This window comes from Rhinolophus sinicus, chromosome 5, assembly GCF_057876585.1.
Source record: "Rhinolophus sinicus isolate RSI-liver-muscle chromosome 5, RSI-T2T, whole genome shotgun sequence".
Lineage (NCBI taxonomy): Eukaryota > Metazoa > Chordata > Mammalia > Chiroptera > Rhinolophidae > Rhinolophus > Rhinolophus sinicus.
Window position 1 is genome coordinate 52,051,195 of NC_142505.1, and position 21,552 is coordinate 52,072,746.

The following is a 21,552-nucleotide window of genomic DNA, read 5'->3' on the forward strand; positions in this document are numbered from 1 at the left end:
GGGACCTTGACATTTTTCTTAGTCATTTTTATGCGAAATTTGTTTTCCTGAACTTTTTAGAAGGGGTCATGATTCAGGATAACTTTTCTAATGGCACAGAGCTCCCTCTTCTGGTTTTTAATTTTTTTTGTAAATTTTTTTTTTTTAAATATGGTGACTTTCCCCTTCTCTACTTTTATCTGGACCTTTTCTTTCCTTATCTCTGTTGTTCCTGCTTTGCTCAATTTTGGTTCCACACCTAGGAGCTTCCCTCAGGGAGGAGCCCTGTTCTGGAAAGCAACTTTGGTTGTCAGGTTGATTTTAAGAATTTATCTGACTCAAGACTGCTCCAGCCATTTCCAGAACTTACCTGGCACTCACTTGTTATTGGATTGGGCTAAACCTTTCCAGTTTTCTGCTTTTCTTCTCAAAAACTGACCATCACACTGTCCTGAAATACCGAGGAACTATTTTGATGTTCTCCTCAAGTCCCTCAAACGCCCCATTGCTTCCCTGTGCATCCTCCTGCACAGATGCTGGTTTCATGCAGGTTCTGGAGTTGTTGATAGTTTTCCTTTCTCACTTGTATTTTGAGGTTCATGTGGATACCTTTCACCTGCTTTTGTTAAAATGTTGTATATGGGATTTTGGTTTTTCTATCTTAGTCACTGTTTAATTTTAGGTGGTGATTCAAGTAGATTAAAAACATACGATACAGCATCTGGCATCTAGAATCCATAATCCACATTTTTAAAACTTCCCTGTATGGACTTAGAGTTTCTGACCTCTGGCCTATGGCGCGTCTGCTATGTCTGTGCTTTGTTTTGAAGCTTCAGTTCAAATGTTATTAATTTATTGGTGTTTGGATATTTCAAAACCAATCAATGTAGAAAGGACTAGAAAAAAGCAGTTTAGCGTTATAGTGGAAATGAAAATATTTACTATTTGTAACAAAGTTGAAAGTGATTCAAAATGTATTTTTTTATGGAATGAACAGCAGAAACTTGCTGTTCATTCTGAACTTCTGTTCTGAAGGCCAAAGAACAAATTATGCAACCCGTCAAGTGCTGTCCTTAAGTCATTCGAGGTCATCGTGATCAGCAAGAGACAAGGAAAGGTGACTGATGGGGCAGGGACAGCCCTTCAGTTCAAGGATCATCGTCACTGCCTGACTGAATTCCAGGAGCTTAACATTCATTCATGGGAAAGAAAGCAAAGGGTTAATTCAAGATAAAGCCCAAACAGAGTGAAAGTTGAACTTCGGCCACCAGCTACAGAAGGTTTTATCAGAGTAAATGGCCAGTGGCTCTTGCAAGCCCTTGGAGCTGCTTGGGCATTCCTTAGGCTATTAGGAAATAAAGATAGTTAAAGCTCCAACAGGACTTTGTTTTTTTTAGAGTTGCCCGAACTGATTTATTTTACAGATCGGGGAGGGGTAAACCTGATGGAGGTTTATCAGCAGAGAGGAGAAAGATATTTCTGGTTTGAAAGTGACAAAGAACCAACTAACATACCTACTTACAGGAAATACATCCAGGGACTGTAAGCACAGTCCTTTCTCACTCCCTTGCAAACAAGTTGATTTCTTTATACGTACCTTGAGGATTCTAACTTGATTTTAAATAGAATAGCTTCTGTTCAGTGTAGGCTGAATAATGACAGATTGTTTCACAGGAGGTGCAGAAACATTTTTTATATCGATCTTTCAAAACAGCCTTGGGCAGAAGATTAAATCATATCAATGAAAATATTTCTGCAGGGAAGTAAACAAATGTCTAGCTATACAGAAGCGCAGAGACACATGAGTGGAGGTTAGTGTGGCTGAGAGAATAGTGGAAGTAAATGAGTTTGGAGAGCGAACCAGGAGTCAGATCATGTAAGGCTTTATAGGCTGTAATGGTGAGAATTTCGGATTTTATTCAAAGGTGTGTGGAAGCCATTAGTTTGAGAGCAAAGGCAGAATGAGCAACTAATGTAAATGATAAAGCTAAGTGGATGCCCAAAGAACCATGGAATACTTTGGACAGTAATATAGACATGTCAGAATAAGAAGAACCTGGGTTAACATTGATTATTTTTTATTTGAAATATTTTTAATATGAAGTATTTTAATTTGAACATTTGTGGGTTTAGAGTTATGTAAGAGTTACAAACATGAGGTGTTCACACACACACACACACACACACACACACACACACACACCCCGACCTTTTGTTTTCTAAACAAAGTTTGCTAAACAGTAGCGAACCTTATTTCATATATTCTTATTTCTGTTCTGTTCTCTTTAATGTTTAAAACGAAATGCTGGTTGCAGCCCACTACGTTGACATAGTACCACTAATGGATCAGAACTTGAAGTTTGAAAACCACTGTAAATCTAGTATAGTCCCTTTATTTGGTTTGCCAAGGCATACATTACCGAAAATGACCAAACCAGAATCCAGATATTGCCACGTTTCCCAAGAATATATTAAAAAATGAAAACCAAGCTCGCTTATACAGTGTAACAGCAGGTTGCAGCATAGAAGACATTTTGAGGATAAATGTTCCTACTTGAGTGTATTGCCTGTGCTCTTCTCCCTGGTATAAAATGTTAAGGCCTGTAAATTTCAAATGGACTTGTAAAATAACACAATTTTCTTTATTATGGTGTGTAATTAAATACACAAACTGCTAGCCAAAGTAACAGTTGGTCTGTTTTGAATTATAAACAGAGAATAAGCCATTTATAGACAGCCTGGTGACCTTTAAGTTGTCACCTAGGAATTAATGAAAAGAAATGTCATTTTCATATTTTCTGCAAATTTCTTATTCTTTTGTTGTGTTTCATTTTGGAAGAGAGCTTGTGGGAGGAGTGAAGGATAAATGAAACATAAATGTCAGTGTGAAATAATGGGAAAAATGGTCCGTTTAATTCTGTTATTAGAATCCTTGCTCCTATGTTCCATAGCTCTGTGACCTTTGGAAAGAAACTTGCCTGTGCCTCACTTTTCTCACTTATAAATGGAAGTAATATCTGTATCACAGCTTTAATGTTAAGGTTAATTGAGGACCGGTGGTGTTACATGTATTTTAATAAATATTAGTTTTTTCTTCTTTCTTCTTTAGGGAGGAATTCAGTGAAAATATGTTGCTAGAATAAGCAGGGCTGGAGAGTGTAGAAAAATTCAAAAAGAAAGGTACATCTTTTTTTATTGGTTGTTCCCTTCCTAGTAAGTCTGTTGTGTGTGATCCCAGTTGTTCCTAATTTTTTTTTAGGATAGGTAGGTGATAAACAGGTAGGCTTCCTGTACTTCCTCCTATCCCTTCCCTTTTTAAAGAGGGAAGATTACTACCTAAGTGATGAAAGGCAAGTTTGGGAGGCCAGGAAGCAGTACTTTCATAGTTGATTCTAGTATTTCAGTTTCTAGCGTCTCCAGTCTGCTTTATCACAAAGAATTTACTGATGATGTGTTGGTCCTGATACTGAGTATATTAGCTAACTGATAGCTATTAATTTTGTTACCTAAAATCAATTGTCCTTGCCAGTAGAATAAACAATACTTCCTTTGATGTAACCCAGACAGCTTAGGAAAATTACAAAATCAGAGTGAGAAGGAAAGATAGAATTTTGTCTAGCTGGCTTTAAAAAAAAAAAATAGCTTTATTGAAATATAATTCATATACCATGAAATTCACCCTTTTAAAGTATACAGTTTAGAGGTTTTTCGTATATTCATAGAGTTATGAACCCCCGTCACCACTATGTAATTTTAGAACATTTTAATCTCTCCGAAAAGAAACCTTGTACCCATTAGCAATAATTTTCACCCCCAACCCCCTGCTCCCTGGCACCTCAGCCCCTTGCAATAATTAATGTACTTTTTGTTTCTATGGATTTACTTATTCTGGATATTTCATATAAATGGAATTGCATAATGTGTGGTCTTTTGTGACTGACTTCATTTACTTAGTGTAATATTTTAAAGTTTCATCCATATGGTAGCATGAATCAATACTTCATTCTTTTTTATTGCCAAATGATATAATATCACATGGATATACTACATTTTGCTAATCCATTCATTAGTTGATGCTCACTTGGGTTTCCACTTTTTGGCTGTTATGGATAATGCGGCCGTGGACATTTGTGTACGAGTTTTTGTGAGGACATCCATTTGCAGTTCTCTTGAGTGTATACCTTGGAGTGGAATTTCTGCGTCATATGCTAACTTTATGTTTAACATTTTGAGGACCTTATAAACTGTTTTCCAAAATAATTGTACTATTTTTGTCTTGCTGGATTTTAAATCACCTAGTTTTAAGGTTCTAATTTTATACATATTGAAGGAGAACCTTAGCTGAAACAAGTGGTTTGAATTGATAGGGGGAAAAAATCCACCTGCAGTAGTTTGCAAAGTTGTAAGTACTTTTTTTAAAGATGATTTGGAATTATTACTGTTAATCTTTGACTTTTTTTTTTCAATTTTATTTTTGCAGTTTTATCTCCAAGACACTAAAAGTAGTAACGGTACCTTTATAAATAGCCAGAGATTGAGTCGAGGCTCTGAAGAAAGTCCACCATGTGAAATTCTTTCTGGTGACATTATCCAGTTTGGAGTAGATGTGACAGAGAACACACGGAAAGGTACGGGTATGGATCAATTTTTCCTATTACTTGTTTTTTTAAGTTTTTTTATTTTTTAATTCTATCATTAAACGATACAGAACATGTCATGCTAATAAAAGCAATTTAAATATGGCATTATGAAGTGAAAGTTAAAAATCTCTCGTATCCCCTATTTCTCTTATAAAATTTTAAATTCTGAAATGTTAATAAGTAATTTATACTCTTCATCACAGTATGAAAACATAGGACACTACTGTATCAGTTAGGAAACAATTGGATGCAATGACTCCATACCCAGTAGGAGCTTAAACCATAAGGATATTTATTGTTAACTTAACAAGAAATCTGGAGACAGGTAGGTCCAGACTTTGTTCCCTTGAATTAACGATGTTATCGGGAATCGGGGTCTTACTCTCCTCCCATTCTGTTATCCTTGACATTGTTGGTGTCTGAGGCTTTTGCTTGTGCCGCATGGTCAAAGGGTGATGGCTGCAGCCCCAGGCATTATTTTCCTCACACCAGTGTTCTAGGCAGAAAAGGATGAGGTGGGGACAAAATGCCTTCCTGTGTGGCTCTTTTTATGTTGAAAGAACAATCTTTCATAGAACCTTGCCAGCAGATTTCTCCTTTTGTCTCACTAGCCACGTGGGTAAGTCACGTACATAGCTACATATAGCTACAAATGGGAAGCTACTTACCTGGCATTGGTGAGAAGGAGATCCATGATTGGCATAGATCAGTTATGATGTATCCCTCCCAGTTGTGTGTGCATTGTTGCTCCAAACAAAATTAGAGCTCTCAAGGCAGCTAATGGTACCTATCACGGATATAAAATTTCACATCTCAATTTTTGAAAGTGGAAGTTCTCTAGCCAAATAAATGGACATTGTCCATATTTTTACAATTCTGAAGCTTCCTTGCTCTACCTCGTCACTGTCTACTTTATGACCATTAAATTATGTGGCTGAATCATAAGACTAAATGAATAGGAACCCAACGCATGCAGTTCCACTCTCTTAGTTTAATATGGACAGTGGAACCAATTGGCAAGTTTCTTTTTTCATTTTTCTGAACATACTCTGGTCTGGTGATACCCTAAGGCATCAGTCTCTGACGTTTTATACAGAATACATGGAGATCGGTGGTGGTGTGTGTGTGTGCGTGTGTATGTGCTTTTCATACTCCATTGGTGTTGCAACTGCAGTATTATTTTTACCGGGTTTTGTTGGCCTCCTCAGGGTGTTAGGTTTTGATATTTGAATTTGGATAGGGACAAAGTTTTATGAATTTCCATTTACAATTGTAAAACAGAAAAGAAAGTGTATATTTTGATGCAAAATATTTAGTGTTTCTTAGTAAGAGAACACAATTTATGTATGAGCATACTCAGAACAGCTGCAGTGGACTCTCTAACATCTGCTGTTGCCACATCATATCTCCTCTGGTACCAAGTCATTCAGCAAACATTTACTGAGCCCCAGGTGTGAGTAACCCACAGAGGAGACAAAGAACTTGCTTCCACTGTCTCTCTCTCCAAGGAATGTCTGTCTTCTTGGCTTGCATTTCCCAAAGAGTTAATAGGCATTAATTGATAAGAGAATAAGGTAGTCAGATACATTTAGGAAATCTTAGTTAACCAAAGGTAAGCAGGACTTCTCAGATTTTTTAATATGCTAACACATATGCAGATCTCCAAGGGGGTGACTGTATAGAATGCAGCTCTTTCCCAACTCCTTCCCACACTTCTTCCCTGTCTAGCTGTGAGGGTCACTCTAGAAAATTCTATAAAAAGCTAAGAGAACAATACTGAGACAGTGTTACTAATGTGTTAGTACAGTATTATTTCAGCAAGAGATTCTTATAGGTTTCTTTGAAAATTTAACTATCATGAAGCCAACTTGAAGGAAATTAAGTAAAGACAAATTTCTTCATTTAAAGTGTTGTTTCTTTCGGTATTTGTTGACTTCAGCAAGTTGACTTATGTTAAGCCTGGGCTCTTGGGATACAGCTGTGTCACAAGTTGAGTGACACAAGTTGAGTACTACTTCTTTAAGCATATGCCAGAAAAAATAGACTTTGTCCTATGCTAAAAAGTACTAATACAAACTTTATATCACGTGGAAAATCCTACTGAAATTATACAACACTGCTGGATAACCCCTGAATCAAAGAAATCAAAAGGGGAATTTCAAACTATGAAGAAATACAGTAAATCCTTAATGCATATAAAAATTTTTAATCTTACATTCCTTCAATAGTAAAGGAGAAAGACAATGAAGAAACTTGGCATTTAGAAGAAATTATAAAAAGAACAAGAAAAAAGAAGAAATAAAAAGCAGAAATTAATGAAATAAACAAAAAACCCAAGAAGGGATAAACAAACCCAAATGCTGCTTCTTTAAAAAACAAACAATAAAATAGGAAATTCGTAAGCCTTGATTGCTTTATTAGGTTAAAAAAACACTAGCAAAAATATACAAGATAAGGAATGAGAAAGGAGACATAAATACAGATACTGGATATACTAAGAGAATTCTACGAGTATTACATGCTAACTTATGCAAAAAAAAACTAGAGTAATTTAATGTTTTTCTAGCAAAACTATCCCAACATGTGGAAAACTTGAATAAGTCAATTTCCTTAAACAAGATTAAAACGTTATTAAAAAGTCACCAGAATCAGAGGCATTCACAGCTGAATTTGATCTTATTCTTAAAAAACAGATAAATATAATTTAAATGCTCTAAACATAGATAAAAGTAGAAAGCTCTCAAAATCCTTTAAAGAGGCCAGCAACATATCATTAATGCCAAATTCAGATAAGGATATAAAAAAAAGCCCCATAATTTCACTTGACAATAGATGAAAATTTCTGATTAAGATATTAGTAAATTAAAATCAAAAGTAAAGCTAGAAAGAACAACAAAGCAGGATTTGTTCTAGCATTGCAAAGGTGATTCAGTTTGGGGGAAATCTATCAACATCATCCACAAACTAAAGCTGAAAAACATGTAACTCTATAACCTGTAGAAAAGGCATTTGACCAAGTTCAGCAGTTATTCCTTATAAAAATTATACATAAATAGGATGAAAAGAATAAGTAAAATAAAATTTATAATTAAAATAGAATAAAAATGGCAAAAACACTATACAGTTGTTAAAATGAATGAACTGAATTTGCATGTATCAATAAGGATAAATCTCAAGCAAATCACAGAAGGATGTGTATGGTGTAATACATTTACATAAAGCATGAATTCATGCAAAACAATACTATATAGTGCTTTTGAATATATTTACAGTAAGGATATAAAATTAGACACTTGAAATGATAAAAAATAGTTTCTGTGAGAATCTATGAAAGGATTTTTTTTGCATCTGTGCACAGTATAAAAAACAATGGAAGTATAATTTTAAAATTGCTCAGTATGCAGCTTTAAAAAGAATAAATTAGGATTATATGAATTGCAGGGATTTCCATAAGCTATATTGTTGAGTGAGGAAAAAAATTAGTAATTTTATTATTTTTTAAAAGTCTCACCAATCTGTATATATGTACGATATATGTATGTGTTTGTGTACGATTATATGGACATGGAGGGAAAACCTGGAAGTGCGTACTGAGTCATTAACAGGAGTCGTCCTGGAGTGTGGGCCTGGTGGGGGAGGAGTAAAGGAGAAGAGGGAACCAAATTAAAAGGGGTGGGGCTAATAAAACTGCAATAAAAACTCTAGTGTATGACATTTATGTAATAGAGTATATAAAAGTGTGTGTGTGTGTGAGTGTGTGTGTTTGTGTGTGTGTGCAATCGGGATTTTGTTAAAAGGTGATACGAGCCTGAAGCCTGATGTTATTGAACATACCAGTTCATGTTAGTGTCTCTTCCATTCCCAGCTTGAAAACAAGCTGATTTTGATATTTGGCTTTCCATATATTGTGGCCCCAGGGAGAAAAGTCACCGGTTAGCACTGTACTAATAACCTCTGTAGATAAAAATAATCATTGTAAACATATAGGATGGCGTTCTAATAGATTGATTTTTTTTTTTAAAGGAAGGGAGGGAGAGAGAAAGCCAACCTATCAGAGCCTCCTGGAATGGGAGCCTTAATAAACCAACTGCTGCGCACTACTTTGTTCCCAAACCTACAACTTCTCAGACAGTTTTCTGGGTTGCACAGCATTACAGTAACCCTCTGGTTGCAAAGTTTGGGACCAGTTAGTTCTATAAACTTCACATGTAACTCCAATCAGCTCATCAGCTCAGGTCCACTTCACCAATATCTGTTCCTAGGTTAAGCCCCTAGGAACAAAGGGTCTATTACGAGCAATAGACTTTTGCTTTATGCTCCAGCTGCACTGAATGACTTGTACTCCCCACACTAGACCTTGCCTTTTCTGGCCTTCAGGCCATCACACACACTTTTTCCTTCCTTCGCCTAGAAACCTTCCTAAGCTGGAAAAGGTGCCCCCCACCCCCACGTCCCTGTTGCACGCGGCACTCGTCTGCTCTGTGTGTTTGTCTCCCTCATTAACCTGTAACCTGAGAGCAGGCAATGTGTGTCTCCATTGTAGAAACTCCACACTCAGCCTGGCACTAATATTGGTTGAATAAATTTTAAAATGTGCTATGACTCTTCACCCACCATTTTACAAAAGTTCTTTCTACCATCTTAACTAAGACTTTGACACCCTTCCTCCTAAGATGAGAATTGGGAATTGGCAACCTTCTTGTTACCCACTGCCTTTTTTATTCTGCTGTGACTCAATTACGTGACCTTAACTGGCCTAAGCATTTATTTCCTCCTCTTATGAAATGGGACTCATGATATTACATCACAAGGTTTTTGGTGCAGTGTTCAGTGTTCACAATGTGGCACAATGTTCAGTGCGAACACTGGAAGAGCATTACTTGCTCAGCTCAGAGCCACGAGCTTTTATTATTACTAAAATCCTTGCCAGTCGTTTCTATCACCTTTTTTTCAGCCATTAAGTTTGCCCTTCTTTCTCAGTAGCCTTCAGTCTCCGGCTCCTTTACCTGTCTGTCATTCTCCCGAACATCATTCTCCCAAACACTCTAGCTCAGAATCTTGGCATCTTTTCGGAATGCTGTCTCTTTCTTACCTCTAGCAGTTGTGTCATCTAGACCATTTGCCCTTTTTCTCTGCGACTGCTAGTTGTTCCTGTTGCCAACCTAGAGTGTTACAGTAGCTCTCCACTTCTGGCCACCATACTCTGTCAGCTCACTGCCCCCGGAATATTCTTCTGTTACAGACCTGTTTATGTCATTCTGCTTTCAGAAGCCTTAGTGACTGGGCATATTGCAGAATTAAGTCTGAAATGCTTCATGGTACACTTGAGGACCTCAAAAATGTGCACTCAATTCAACCTTTTGATTTTATTTCCCATTACTTCCTTAATATATGTTAAGCTATTAAACTAGATTATGCAGAGGTAAGATGGCATATGGAAAAGATTCTTTTGAATCCTAGCACTGCCACTTGCCAAATCAATCTCCTCCAGCGGCCCTCCTTAGATGTGCACTCTCATCCTTCTTTTTCTCTTTCTTTGCTCATGCCATTTTCTGTGCCTTTCCTTCTATTTTCAGCTTTTGAAATCCTATTCCTTTTTCTTTACACTTTTCATAAATCCTTCTCCTGCCCTTGTCCATTCCAAATTCCCACAGTGTTTTGTATCTCTTATAGCATTTGTGAAAATTTCCCCCTTTTGTTGTATTAGATATTTTCAGTTCTCGCTACAAACTAAATTGAAATCTCAAGAACAAGGACCTAGTCATAATCATCTTGTTTTTTCCCATCATTCCCAACATACTGCTTTGTTGCCAGCAGGTTCTCAATGAATATTAAGTGACCAAGTAAAGCCAAAGAACTATTAACTCCTCATGATGAGTCAAAAAATAAGCCAAGAATCAATATCACTCCACAGTATGCTAGAGAAAGTGGTAACTGAATCCACATACCTAGAGAAAGGACACCTCCCACCAAATAAATAGATAGAAACAGGATTCCTGGGAGAGATAGTAACTGATTCTGGGTCTACGGTAGAAAATGTACAAATTGAGCCTAGAAGATTTTGTCATACCAGAAAGCAATGAAGTTATCTAAGGCTGCTGGGGTTCTGTCAGAAGGACTCAGGAATTAACATGGAGTTCTGGGTGATCAAAGATGGGACAATTTGAACATCAAATAATAACAGCAGTAGATTGAAATATATCCAATTTGTTTAAATCCACAAACTTACAAAGATTCTAAAAAAATAAAAAGATTTGATCGTCTTTGGAAGAACTTAGGAAACCCATTTATCATTCTGAAAACAGGTAAATAAAGAGAAAGAATAAAGCATTGTTGTTACTTTTCCTATAAAGTTTTGAGATAAAGTTTTTTATTACTGAACTCCTGTTCACAAATGAAGACAGAATGATACAATATCAATCCAAAAAATATTTTTTAGAATTAAAAGAGTACTTATCTTTTCAGCTAATTGTCCCTGCCTCTTTTCTAACATAAAAAAAAAAAAAAAAAAGTCTTTGAACCAGAAGCTTTATGAAGCAAAAATTCCGGAGTAAAAGTTCAGTAACTCTTTTATCTTAGATTGCAGTCAAAAGGCAATTAAGCAAATAATTCCCCAGTTTGGAGAATTATTAACACCTCTAAGGGAAATGTTAACACCCCTCATTTAGGTTTTGGCTTTTTAAATGTTTCTTGAGCTTTTATGGTCTTACTCGTTGTATTTCCTGTTATTGCCAATCATTTCAAGAGATCCTTCAAACTCCTCAAGTATGGATTGTGTTGACCTTCCTACGCGGCGCAGGAATGGAGATAGACTACAACATGCTTCAGAGGTTTTAGTCTCCAGTCGAGGGCCTTAAACAGATTTTAAATATATCAAAGTGAACATGGGTCCTTTAAGTGGTGTTTGTGTGAAGAGGCAATAGGCAAGGTGGACTGCATATCATAAAGTAAACATATAACTCAAAAGCAAAATAAATAATCTGTGTAAGATAACAGAGAAAAACCCCACACAGCTTGTGTAGTCTTAATTCTGATTTTCAACAATCTCATCACTATAGCAGGTAATTGCAGATTTTTCTTCCACAGATACCGTGTTGCCCTGATTCAGACATACCTGTTTTTCATGTTTTAACAGTTCGGAAATTTGCATGTAGCCTATGTTTTACAATCAATTTGTCTTTGAATCTTAGAAATGCAGTAATAATGTTTCTGGGTAAATTTTGAGAGCATTTTTCAAAGAATCTTCTTCATAATACTATATATACCATATACATATATATAATACCATAATTACATAGTTCCCATTTAAGTGTTAACTAAAAAGGGGTCAGGGATGCTCAGTGATCAAATAAGTTTGAAAAATGCATCATGATAGACAGAAAGTCCATTAAGCTCAGAGAAAATCTTTGGATTAAGAAATTTAAAACTCTTCCAACCTCTTTTTTTTAAATATCTTTTGTTTTTTTGCTTTTTTCCCCTTTCAAACTCTTTTAACCAAGTATTTTCTAAACTCATCTGATCCCCAAATTCTTTTTTGTTAACACCTGCTAGGAATCCATTTTGGGAAGTGCTGCTATATAGAATTGATTCATACAAGTTTTAAAACAAAATGTTTTCATCATGGTTGCTTTAAATACTTGCCTGTTGCGCATTAAAGAGTTAACTGACATTTCTGTGCATCTAGTTGTCCCAAGACCCTTTCGAAGGCAGGGTTGGTTAGCCTAGACCGTCAGTGTAGTCAGTTAGACGTGGTCTTTAACTGCCTTCAGTAACATAGGAACCCTGCATTGCCCAGTCACTATTAGTCCTGGGTGCATCTCACAGGCTGCACGTGAGTCCCGTTGCTGGGCTTCTGGATGATACATATATCTGAGCAACAGAAATGCCGATGTAACATCACAGGTTGTCAGCTTGGCACTGTAAGTCGCTATACCCATTTCTTTAAAAAACAACTTTATTATCAATTTAAATATATTGGTAAAGTGTCAATATTGCTGGATCTTCTTGCATTATGCTCCTGTATTTATTGTAGCCTGTTTATAGTAAATCTCTGGGGAACTGTAAAGGGGGGAGTTAGGTGGTTCTTGTAAGTGGAGATGAACCCCATCATTCTCAAAGTAAGAGACATCTTCACCCCTGAGTAATGGAAGCTATAAAATATTTGTCAGAGAGGTTCTTTGACATAGTCGATAAACATTTTTAAAAGCCTGCTTTGTACCAGAAACAACCAATCCTTGCTGCCCTCAAAGACTTGAATCTAATTGGTGAGACAATGGTTGTATAAATGATAAATATTCAAAACACAGTGTGCTTAGTGTTATAATAAGTAGACATGGGAAGCTCTGTGGACACCTACCTCAGATACTGAGCTTTGGTGAAAGAAGCGGGAAGTCTGAGCCTGGAGGATAAGGTCATGCAGGCCAGGGGATAACGGACATCACTGATGGAGAGGACAGCTTGTAGAAAAGGCGTGGGGTTGTGAAAAGTAAGATACTTGGCGATGCAGGTAGCTTTGGTTTTGTAAGGGTATTTGTGGTAGCAGGATGGAGGATGAGGCCTGAAAGGAAGGAAGGAACCCAGTGGTTCATGGCCGTAATTGTTGTGTTAGGGAGAGAGTTTAGAAGACTGTCCCATGGATGGTTCTTGATCTGTGTTAGCACTTTTCATGTACTAAATTAGTTAATGAAAATTAATATTGAGTAAACTGTGCTAAATCACTTAAATTTCATGTGCATTTCCAGAAGACAGAGTAATGATATTACTTCATATTTATAATACCATCTGATTCATGGTCCTGAGTACTTAGTAAGTTACCCTCCTATTAGTGCATTAGCTCTATTCTTTAAAATCAGTTTTTTTGAGATATAATTTACATACAACTTTACATGTATAATTCAGTGAGTTTTGACAAATATAGAGTCACATAACCACCACTCTGTTAATCATGATATAGTTTACTTTTATCGCCCTGCACTAACTTTTAATTAGAATTTGGTAACCTAAATAAATTAACTCTTTGAACCCTGGCAGATGTAATATCTGAAGAGTAGAGAAATAAAAAACTGTCAACCTTTAAACCAGCCCCCCGGCCAATTTATTTTTCTGTGAAACCCACACACAAAGAGAAGCTCTCTGTACAGGTGCTCCTTTTGGGGAGTTTTGTCCGTTGATATCTTCAGAAGTTCAAGGAGGAAGTAAGAAGCAACAACAGTAAGACGTTGTCTACATAGCGACTGGTGTAATTTTACATCAAGATGTTTCGTGTTGGAAGAAGAAACAACCACCAAGAAAACAAAACCAAGATTTTAAAATGGAAACCTCAGACTTGAATTCTAGCAAACAGCTCTGATACTTAACAGCAGAGAGTTGTGGAAGCAATTTCACTTGTCAGAAGTCTCATTTTCTCACTCCGGGAATTGAATGGCATAGTCCATGCTGTATTATGCAGAACTTCAGAGTTTTGAGAGGTGTGGGTAGGAGTTACAGGTTGGGAATTTTAGGTATAAGGGCTAATTGTTAAACTGGGAAATAGCTGGGCTTAAGTTTGATATAGGCAGATAGGGGAGAAAGTGCTTTTTCTCCCCTCAGTTGTATTTCCATATATTCAGTTGACCTTTTTTTATTGTTATATAGCATTGGAGGTTAGGACACTTTGAGACAATTCTGTCTGTAATTTGACCTTGTAATTGTGATTCATTATGGATAAGGATGAGTTTCTCCAGGGGAATGAATATTGTCATTAAACCACCAGATTTATTTTCTTTCCCAGAAGTCATTACATATAAGAATAAAATACATGTTTAGATGTGAGAGGTATGAAAATATATATTTTTAAACAATTATTTTATCCATCTTATTTGTTTGTTTTAACCAGTTACCCATGGGTGTATTGTTTCCACAATAAAACTTTTTCTACCAGATGGTATGGAAGCCCGACTCCGCTCAGAGTGAGTATAATGTAGTGCTGTGAAGTTTTTGTATTACCTTGGTTAATAATATTCTAGATGATGGTGTACTGTTAATACTTCAGATTATTCTAATAATGTTCGAAAATTCATGTAGTACTTTGGAATATAATACACTTCAGTTTAATTGCTTTTCATATTAGTTATAATTCTAGTAAATAATAATGGAGGCACAGGTTATTTTGTTTCCAAATTTAACTTTACAGTTTATATTTTGATGGGTAATTGTTTTCCAAACTATTTGGGGTATATAAGTTATCAGTGAGTGATAACTATTCATTTTTATCTGCATTTAATGTAGGACTTCTTAGACTATGATCGCCTCTGAGGTTCATGCTAGTGTCACTGTCTTACGGGACCTTGAGGATGTTGATGTAATTGGTAGCATATTTTGGTGGGAGTTTCTGAAGGGATTTTTCCAACGCTGTAAATTTTTTTATGAAGCAGTAGAAAGACCACTTTGGGAAGGCAAACTCGAAAGGGAAAGATTAGTCAAAATGTAAATGTTAAAATGTCAACATAAGTACATTTTCATTTGTGCTTTTCACAGATTATTATTATGAAGTGTTGAAGGGAGCTAAACAGTCTTTAAACTTCAGTATTTTTTTTTTATTTTGAGGGAAACCTTGATTATGCAAGAAGCTTGTTTCTGTACCAAGCATAATATTTTCTATTTTTCAAAAGCAGAGAAAAAAGTCTGAGAGTGGTTGGTTGAGAGAAGCAATAAGTTGAAGGCAAATAGAGTAGTGAGTAGGAAAGAGAGAAGAAAAAAAAGCAAAGGGAGGCCCTCCAATTACTATGATTATGCTTTCAATGGAATTATTATATATTATGCTTCAGTTAGAAGCTACCATTTTTTTTTCAGCTTCAAGGATAGCTGCAGCGAAGTAGACATTTTAAAACATTCTAAATTTGAAACATTAATGTTTCCTATTCTAAATTATTGTTTAGTTATTAAAAATAAAATTAATTTTGGGAACTTTAATGTGTTTCAGCTTTGATGAGTCAAGAGTTAAGATTTAAAAAGTAAGAGTAACTATCAATCAACTAATGAAGTATGGCTTCTTAAAGACCTTGGTGTTTGCATTTGATAATGAAATTTTTCTTTCATGGAGTCAAAAGCTTTGAGCAGTTACATAAAGGGTCATCTGTGTTCTCAGGTTTCACCGAGGAGGGCATGTGAATTTTTTCTAAGTCTTGTATCAGTGAATTGTGTCTCTATCCCTCTTGTTTCCCTAATGCTTTTCATCTTTGCCCCTGTTTCCTTCTCATTGTTTGGTTTTCCTTATGTGTTTAAATATTAGTTGGCATTATTTAGAATTTACTTTGCCAGTTTCTTTGTATATAATCTGGCTGACTTTCTGGATAAAATGAATTTTGAACAGGCAAGTCTCTAGAGCTGGAGGAAGATCAAAATGGTTTTAGAGGTGGATAGTCCAGTTCAAAGCCTGACTCCACCTGTTTCGTGACTTGATCAGACCTCCCTTTTCTCAGTTGAAAATGAAGATAGTAATAGTACCTGTTGTACAGGAATTTTATGAGGCGGATTAAGTAAGATTGTGCACTAAAAGAGCTTGGTGTAATACCTGGCATATAATAAGCACATGATGTTTCTGTATTATAATCTAATATTTTTTAGCAATCAAGATGCATTTAGGTATGCCAGAATGCTTAAAATTTAAGGTACATTATATACATAGCATTTAATATGTTTAAGATATTCAGTAATTAATTCTCAAAAAGTTGACTTTTTTTCTTTAACTTTTATTATATTGTACAAATCATTCTAAAATGATAAGAAACAAACCCCACCACCGTAATACTAAATAACAATTTTCCTTTTCTATGTTCCTTGTTACATATGACCTTTTTCCATAATTAAAACAAAATATACCCAAGACAGTTTTTGTAAAATACAAATATACATCACTTATGGAATGTTTTGCTGGATTTTTATAGCCTTTTGTTTGTTAACCAAATTTTCCTAAGAACAGAAAATTTTGTACTTGGGTCAGTGAGAAAACTGGATTTTAAAAAAAAAACTTCATTAATACCATTTGATTCTATTTAGACTTTAAGTTCATTTCCCTATATGTGCATATCTGCAGATAAAAGCATATGTAAGCAAAATGGTTTTCTCTGGGTACTGGCATTGGCTAATTTTTATTTATTTCCCCATGCTTTACTTCACACATTTTCCATAATAAATATGTATTAACTTGTATAGTCAAGAAAAAGAAACTTGTGTTTAAAATGCCTGTTCCATTTCTATGGGGTAGACAAGAAAAACTGAAGTTGTACATAATTTTGTAAACCTTCATTTAGGCAAACACCAGCTGTGTTAGGGCCTTGTGATAGGTTCTGGGGATGCAGAGGTGAATTGGTCTGTGCTGGGGAACACAGGCATGAAATCAAAGAAGTAAAGGGTTATATGGTCTCAGTGGAAGTCTCTACAGGATATCAGGGGTGCTCAGAAGGGCGGTAGGTGCTGCTACTTAATATTCTGTTTTACTCAGCATTCTGGTGTATTTGTGATTGATTGAATTGGAACAGGTCTTAGTATGTTTGCAGTTACTACAGTGAGATCAGAACTGTCATTCTAAATATTAAGTCCTGCAAGATGAGTTTCTTAGCAGCTTATGCATGCTTAACCAGTTGAATCTGGGAACTATACCCAGTCAACCTTCAAGCTGACCATCGCCAGAGTGACCTTTAAGATATGGTGTGATTAGCAACTGGTAGGGGACATAGGTGACATCTTTGATTTTCACTCCCTCTATTCATCCCCAACCCACATGCAGTATCTTACAGGGAATTGTAAGGTAGGAACCCTAGCTTTCTTAGCTGCTGTGTTCTCATGGGAGTGGTAGTAGCGATCAGGTGCTACTATGGCCTAGGTACTGTTTTAAACTATTTATATTAACACATTTAATACTCACGATAACCCTAGGGGATTGGTTTTATGATTATTCCCATTTTGTGGATGAGGAAGCTGAGACCTATGATTAGGTAACTTGCCCAAAATTACACAACTGGTAAGTAGAACCAGAATTTAGACCCAGTCAGTATAGCTTCTGAGCCTGCATGCTTAGCTGTTGTACTACCCTGCCTCTCTGGCAGTAGTGCTTCAAAAGGCCAAAAGACAGTTAGTACAAATTAGTACTATCTGTTTACTGTTTGGTTTTAAAGTGATACACTGAGTTTAGTTTCATACCTACATCTAAGCTTTCAGTTGTTAGTTGTGAAGTGGCTGGGGGGAGAAGAGTTGTACTACTGTTTTGATCAGCTAAAGTTCTCCACAAGAACAAGTTTCCAAATCATACATTCTTTCCAGTAGAACTTTGCTTTTTAAGACTTTCTGTATAGGAATATTTAATTTTAAAAGATCTTAATTAACATATTCTGAAATTGAAAATGGATAATTTAAGGAGTGCTTCTTTTCCGTGTAGAAGTTCTTACAACTAAGTAATTCACTATAGCCCATACTAAGTAATGGATCCTTAAAAGGACATTTAATACATTTTGGATTTTGAATTTGTTTTTAGAAATATGTGTAAAAGGTAGATTTATATGTTTATTACCTTGTTTTCTAAGAATTCTATACACTTATGAAGGATTGGAAAGTAATTCACATTGTTTGAATTATGTGAAGGCAATTATATATCAACTTTGGGGTTTAAGCTATTCTGGTACCGTCATACCATTTCCTCTATTGTCAGGAAATTAGATAAAAATTCTAAATTTTATTTTTCAGTGTCATCCATGCTCCATTACCAAGTCCTGTTGACAAAGTAAGTTGTTAATGATTATTTTTTTCAAACTAACTGAGCTATGTGGCTTTGGAAAATGTTTGTTTATTTTTAATATGCTTTATCTTGAAAATTATTTCTCTTTTGTAACAAAATCTGTGGAGTTCATATAGCTATATAGTTACTGTGGTCCTCTGATCTTCAGTATCTGGAGAATTTAAGATGAATGTTTCTTAGGAAAAAGCCTTTGTTACCACAAGTAAATGGCTGACTGTGTAGACTAGGAGAACTTGTTTTGTGCCCAACCAGAGGTAAGAAGTCTTTAGTTACTACTGTTTATTCTGGATTACAGTTCTGTCTAGAAATGTTTATTAAAGCTTTCTGCCCAGATAGTTCATTCAACATATACTGACACATGGAAATATCCCAGAAGTATGGGCTTATACAAATTGCTCTTTTATTGTCCTTGCAGATCAGTTTTAGCCAGATTTCGTCAGAAACTTTGCAATAATTACTTGTTAGAAAATATTTTTCTTTTGTTCAAAAATAATGGTGTATTAAACCATAGATATCATTGCTAAATAGCAAACAAGCAAACAAACAAAAACCAAACAACTTTTGTATCTTTTGACATTAATGTGGATGTTGAGTTTTCTTAGCACAGTAACTGAAGTATTGGGGAAAATATTTTACCTTTTTTCCTTCCATTTGCAAAAAGAATGAAAGCCTGCTTAAAACTGAAGTTCTCTGTTTTTAGAAGTAAAAATGGTTAATCATCAACTTCAGCAATACCAAGAATTATTTCAGAAGTGAATGATGGCCTTGCTGATTGAGGACTAACTAAAAAATAATGCCACCTCTCTGTCTTCTAGTTAGCATATTAATAAAGATATGCTTTCTGAGCTTGATCAAGAATGATGCTATTAATGATCATTAGTAACTAACAGTAATGATGTGATCATGAATACGTTACGTTACAAGGCTTGATAGTGTTGAGGATGTGGGTAAATGTACAGCACCCTATTAGTGCCCTTCTTTTCGTTGTTGTTGGTTTTTGTTTGTTTTTGTTTTTTTCTTTTTTCTTTTTTAATACCATGGTTTTATATTCCACCCCTTATAAAAGGTACTTGTTCTGTACTCTTGAGGTCTAAGCATTTGACTATGATTTGTAATGTTTAAACACCATTATTTCCCATCTTTTTCTTCTTAAAACCTACCTATAGTTGAAAGGGGGGAAAAAAGGACAAAACTATTTTCATTGCCCCTGGCCGTTGGACACAGTGTTATATTTCATGTCCTGCCTCTCCCCACTGCCCCACATACAAATACCATTTGAAGATGGCTACTTCTAAGTGAATTGTGACTTGTTGACATATTGAAGAACTATTTAAATATAAATTTGAAAGGGAGACAATGTAGATCTGTTGATTTAGGAGGTATTATTTCTGGATTAAGGAAAGACTGTATAGCCTTTGTGCTATCAATTTGTGTTTTGGTTTATTAAGGAATGTTTTCATGAGTAGCACTTGTTGCATCACTCTGCTTATAAATCTCAAACTGGTCACATAATATACCATTTACAAATTCTAGACATGGGACAGAAATATTTTTAAAACTGAAGGGATTGGTTAATTTGAGAACTAATTTTTTATTTTGCGTATTTCAGTAAATAGGCATTTCAAGGACTTGGTTTGGCTTTAATGTTTTCTATAAATATTTTGGGTGACTATTGACATGTCATTTTGTTTCTAGGTTGCTGCTAACACTCCAAGTATGTACTCTCAGGAATTATTCCAGCTTTCTCAATATCTACAGGTAAAAGTAGATCTTAAAAATTCTTAGTCTTTAAAAGCAAAATTAAACAACTTAGATTTTTGGTTTTGCTAGTTCACAGATACAGGCTATTACTAACAATTGTCACCCCAATAAACTTTAATTTAAAGAAAAAAATATATATCATAGGGAAGTAATCACACACACACACACACACACACACACACACACACACACACACTGTTTATTGTAGCACTGTTTATAATAGTATATAAAGTGAAATGACTTAGTATCTATCCATTGGGATGAGTTACATAAATTATGACACATCCCTGCAATGTGATACTATGTAGCTATTAAAAAGAATTTATTCATTCAATTATCCATTCATCAAATATTTATTGAACGGCAGGCATATTACTAGTTACTGGGGTTAGATTAGTGTACAAGACTGACTATAGATTTAGTCTCATGCAGCTACTATCTATATAGAAAGTAAATTAAATAGAAAACAGACCAATAAAATAACTGTAATGTGTAATAAGAACTTGGTGAAATAAACAAGAAGTTGAGGGTTAATAGAAGGACCTAGATCCATACTAATTTATATAATTTGTATGCAGGCCTTAACTCGCCCCCCCACCCCCATCCCCAAGTAGACACGAATCAAGGATTCAACTACATGGAATATTCAGATTTGTTTCAAGCCATGTTTAATGTGTGCTAAAATCAATCGAACTTTTTATGACCTTTCTTAGAGTCTAGAGAGCAAAGCATACATACCAGTCAAAAGGTGTCTTTCCAAAAGGGTAGAGAATTCAGACTTCATCCTGTAATCAATAGAGGTATCACCACCACTCTGTTGAATATTCGGACCATGTGAGGTCTGCTCTAGTACAGCTCTCTCTGGATTATGACATGGACCACCCGCTCAGGCTCTTCACCTTGTCTCTCCCTCTATATTGATCTCTGATTACTTGCAGGGAATCCCCTTGTAGTATATTGAAACGTGAAATTGCTGATACCGAAATATTTTTGATTGACTAAAATGACAATTTCACATGTTCAACTTACTATAAAAGAAATTCTTCCATATCTATATCATGAACTACTTTTTTAAATTTAAAAATTTTTATTTTTTAATAATTACAGTTGACATAAAATGTTTTATTACTCTCAGGTGTTCAACATAATGATTAGACATTTGTATAATTTATGAAGTGATCACCCTGATGAATCTAGTACCCATCTGACACCATACATAGTTATTACAATATATTGATTGTATTCCTAATGCTATACTTTACATCCCCATCACTCTTTTGTAACTACCAATTTGTACTTCTTAATCCCTTCTCCTTTTTCACCCACCCCAAAACCCCTCCCAGCTGGCTACCATCAAAATGTTTTCTGTATCTATGAGTTTGTTTCTGTTTTGTTTGTTTA

At 35.4% G+C, this 21,552-nt stretch overlaps 1 protein-coding gene across 36 annotated transcripts in view; it reads left to right on the plus strand.

Annotated features, from left to right (window-relative positions):
• SLMAP (sarcolemma associated protein) overlaps positions 1-21,552 on the plus strand; it is a 120,202-nt gene that overhangs the window by 43,410 nt on the left and 55,240 nt on the right. For 24 of the 36 annotated variants that reach the window (XM_074313152.2, XM_019724165.3, XM_074313159.2 and 21 more), the window contains 4 exons: positions 4,460-4,607; positions 14,494-14,566; positions 18,339-18,375; positions 20,086-20,148. In XM_074313152.2, the coding sequence (XP_074169253.1) occupies positions 4,460-4,607; positions 14,494-14,566; positions 18,339-18,375; positions 20,086-20,148 (321 nt within the window). Of the gene's footprint in view, positions 1-3,088; positions 3,160-4,459; positions 4,614-14,493; positions 14,567-18,338; positions 18,376-20,085; positions 20,149-21,552 lie in introns of all 36 variants that reach the window. The other 12 variants (XM_019724167.3, XM_019724164.3, XM_019724179.3 and 9 more) reach the window with 2 other exon arrangements.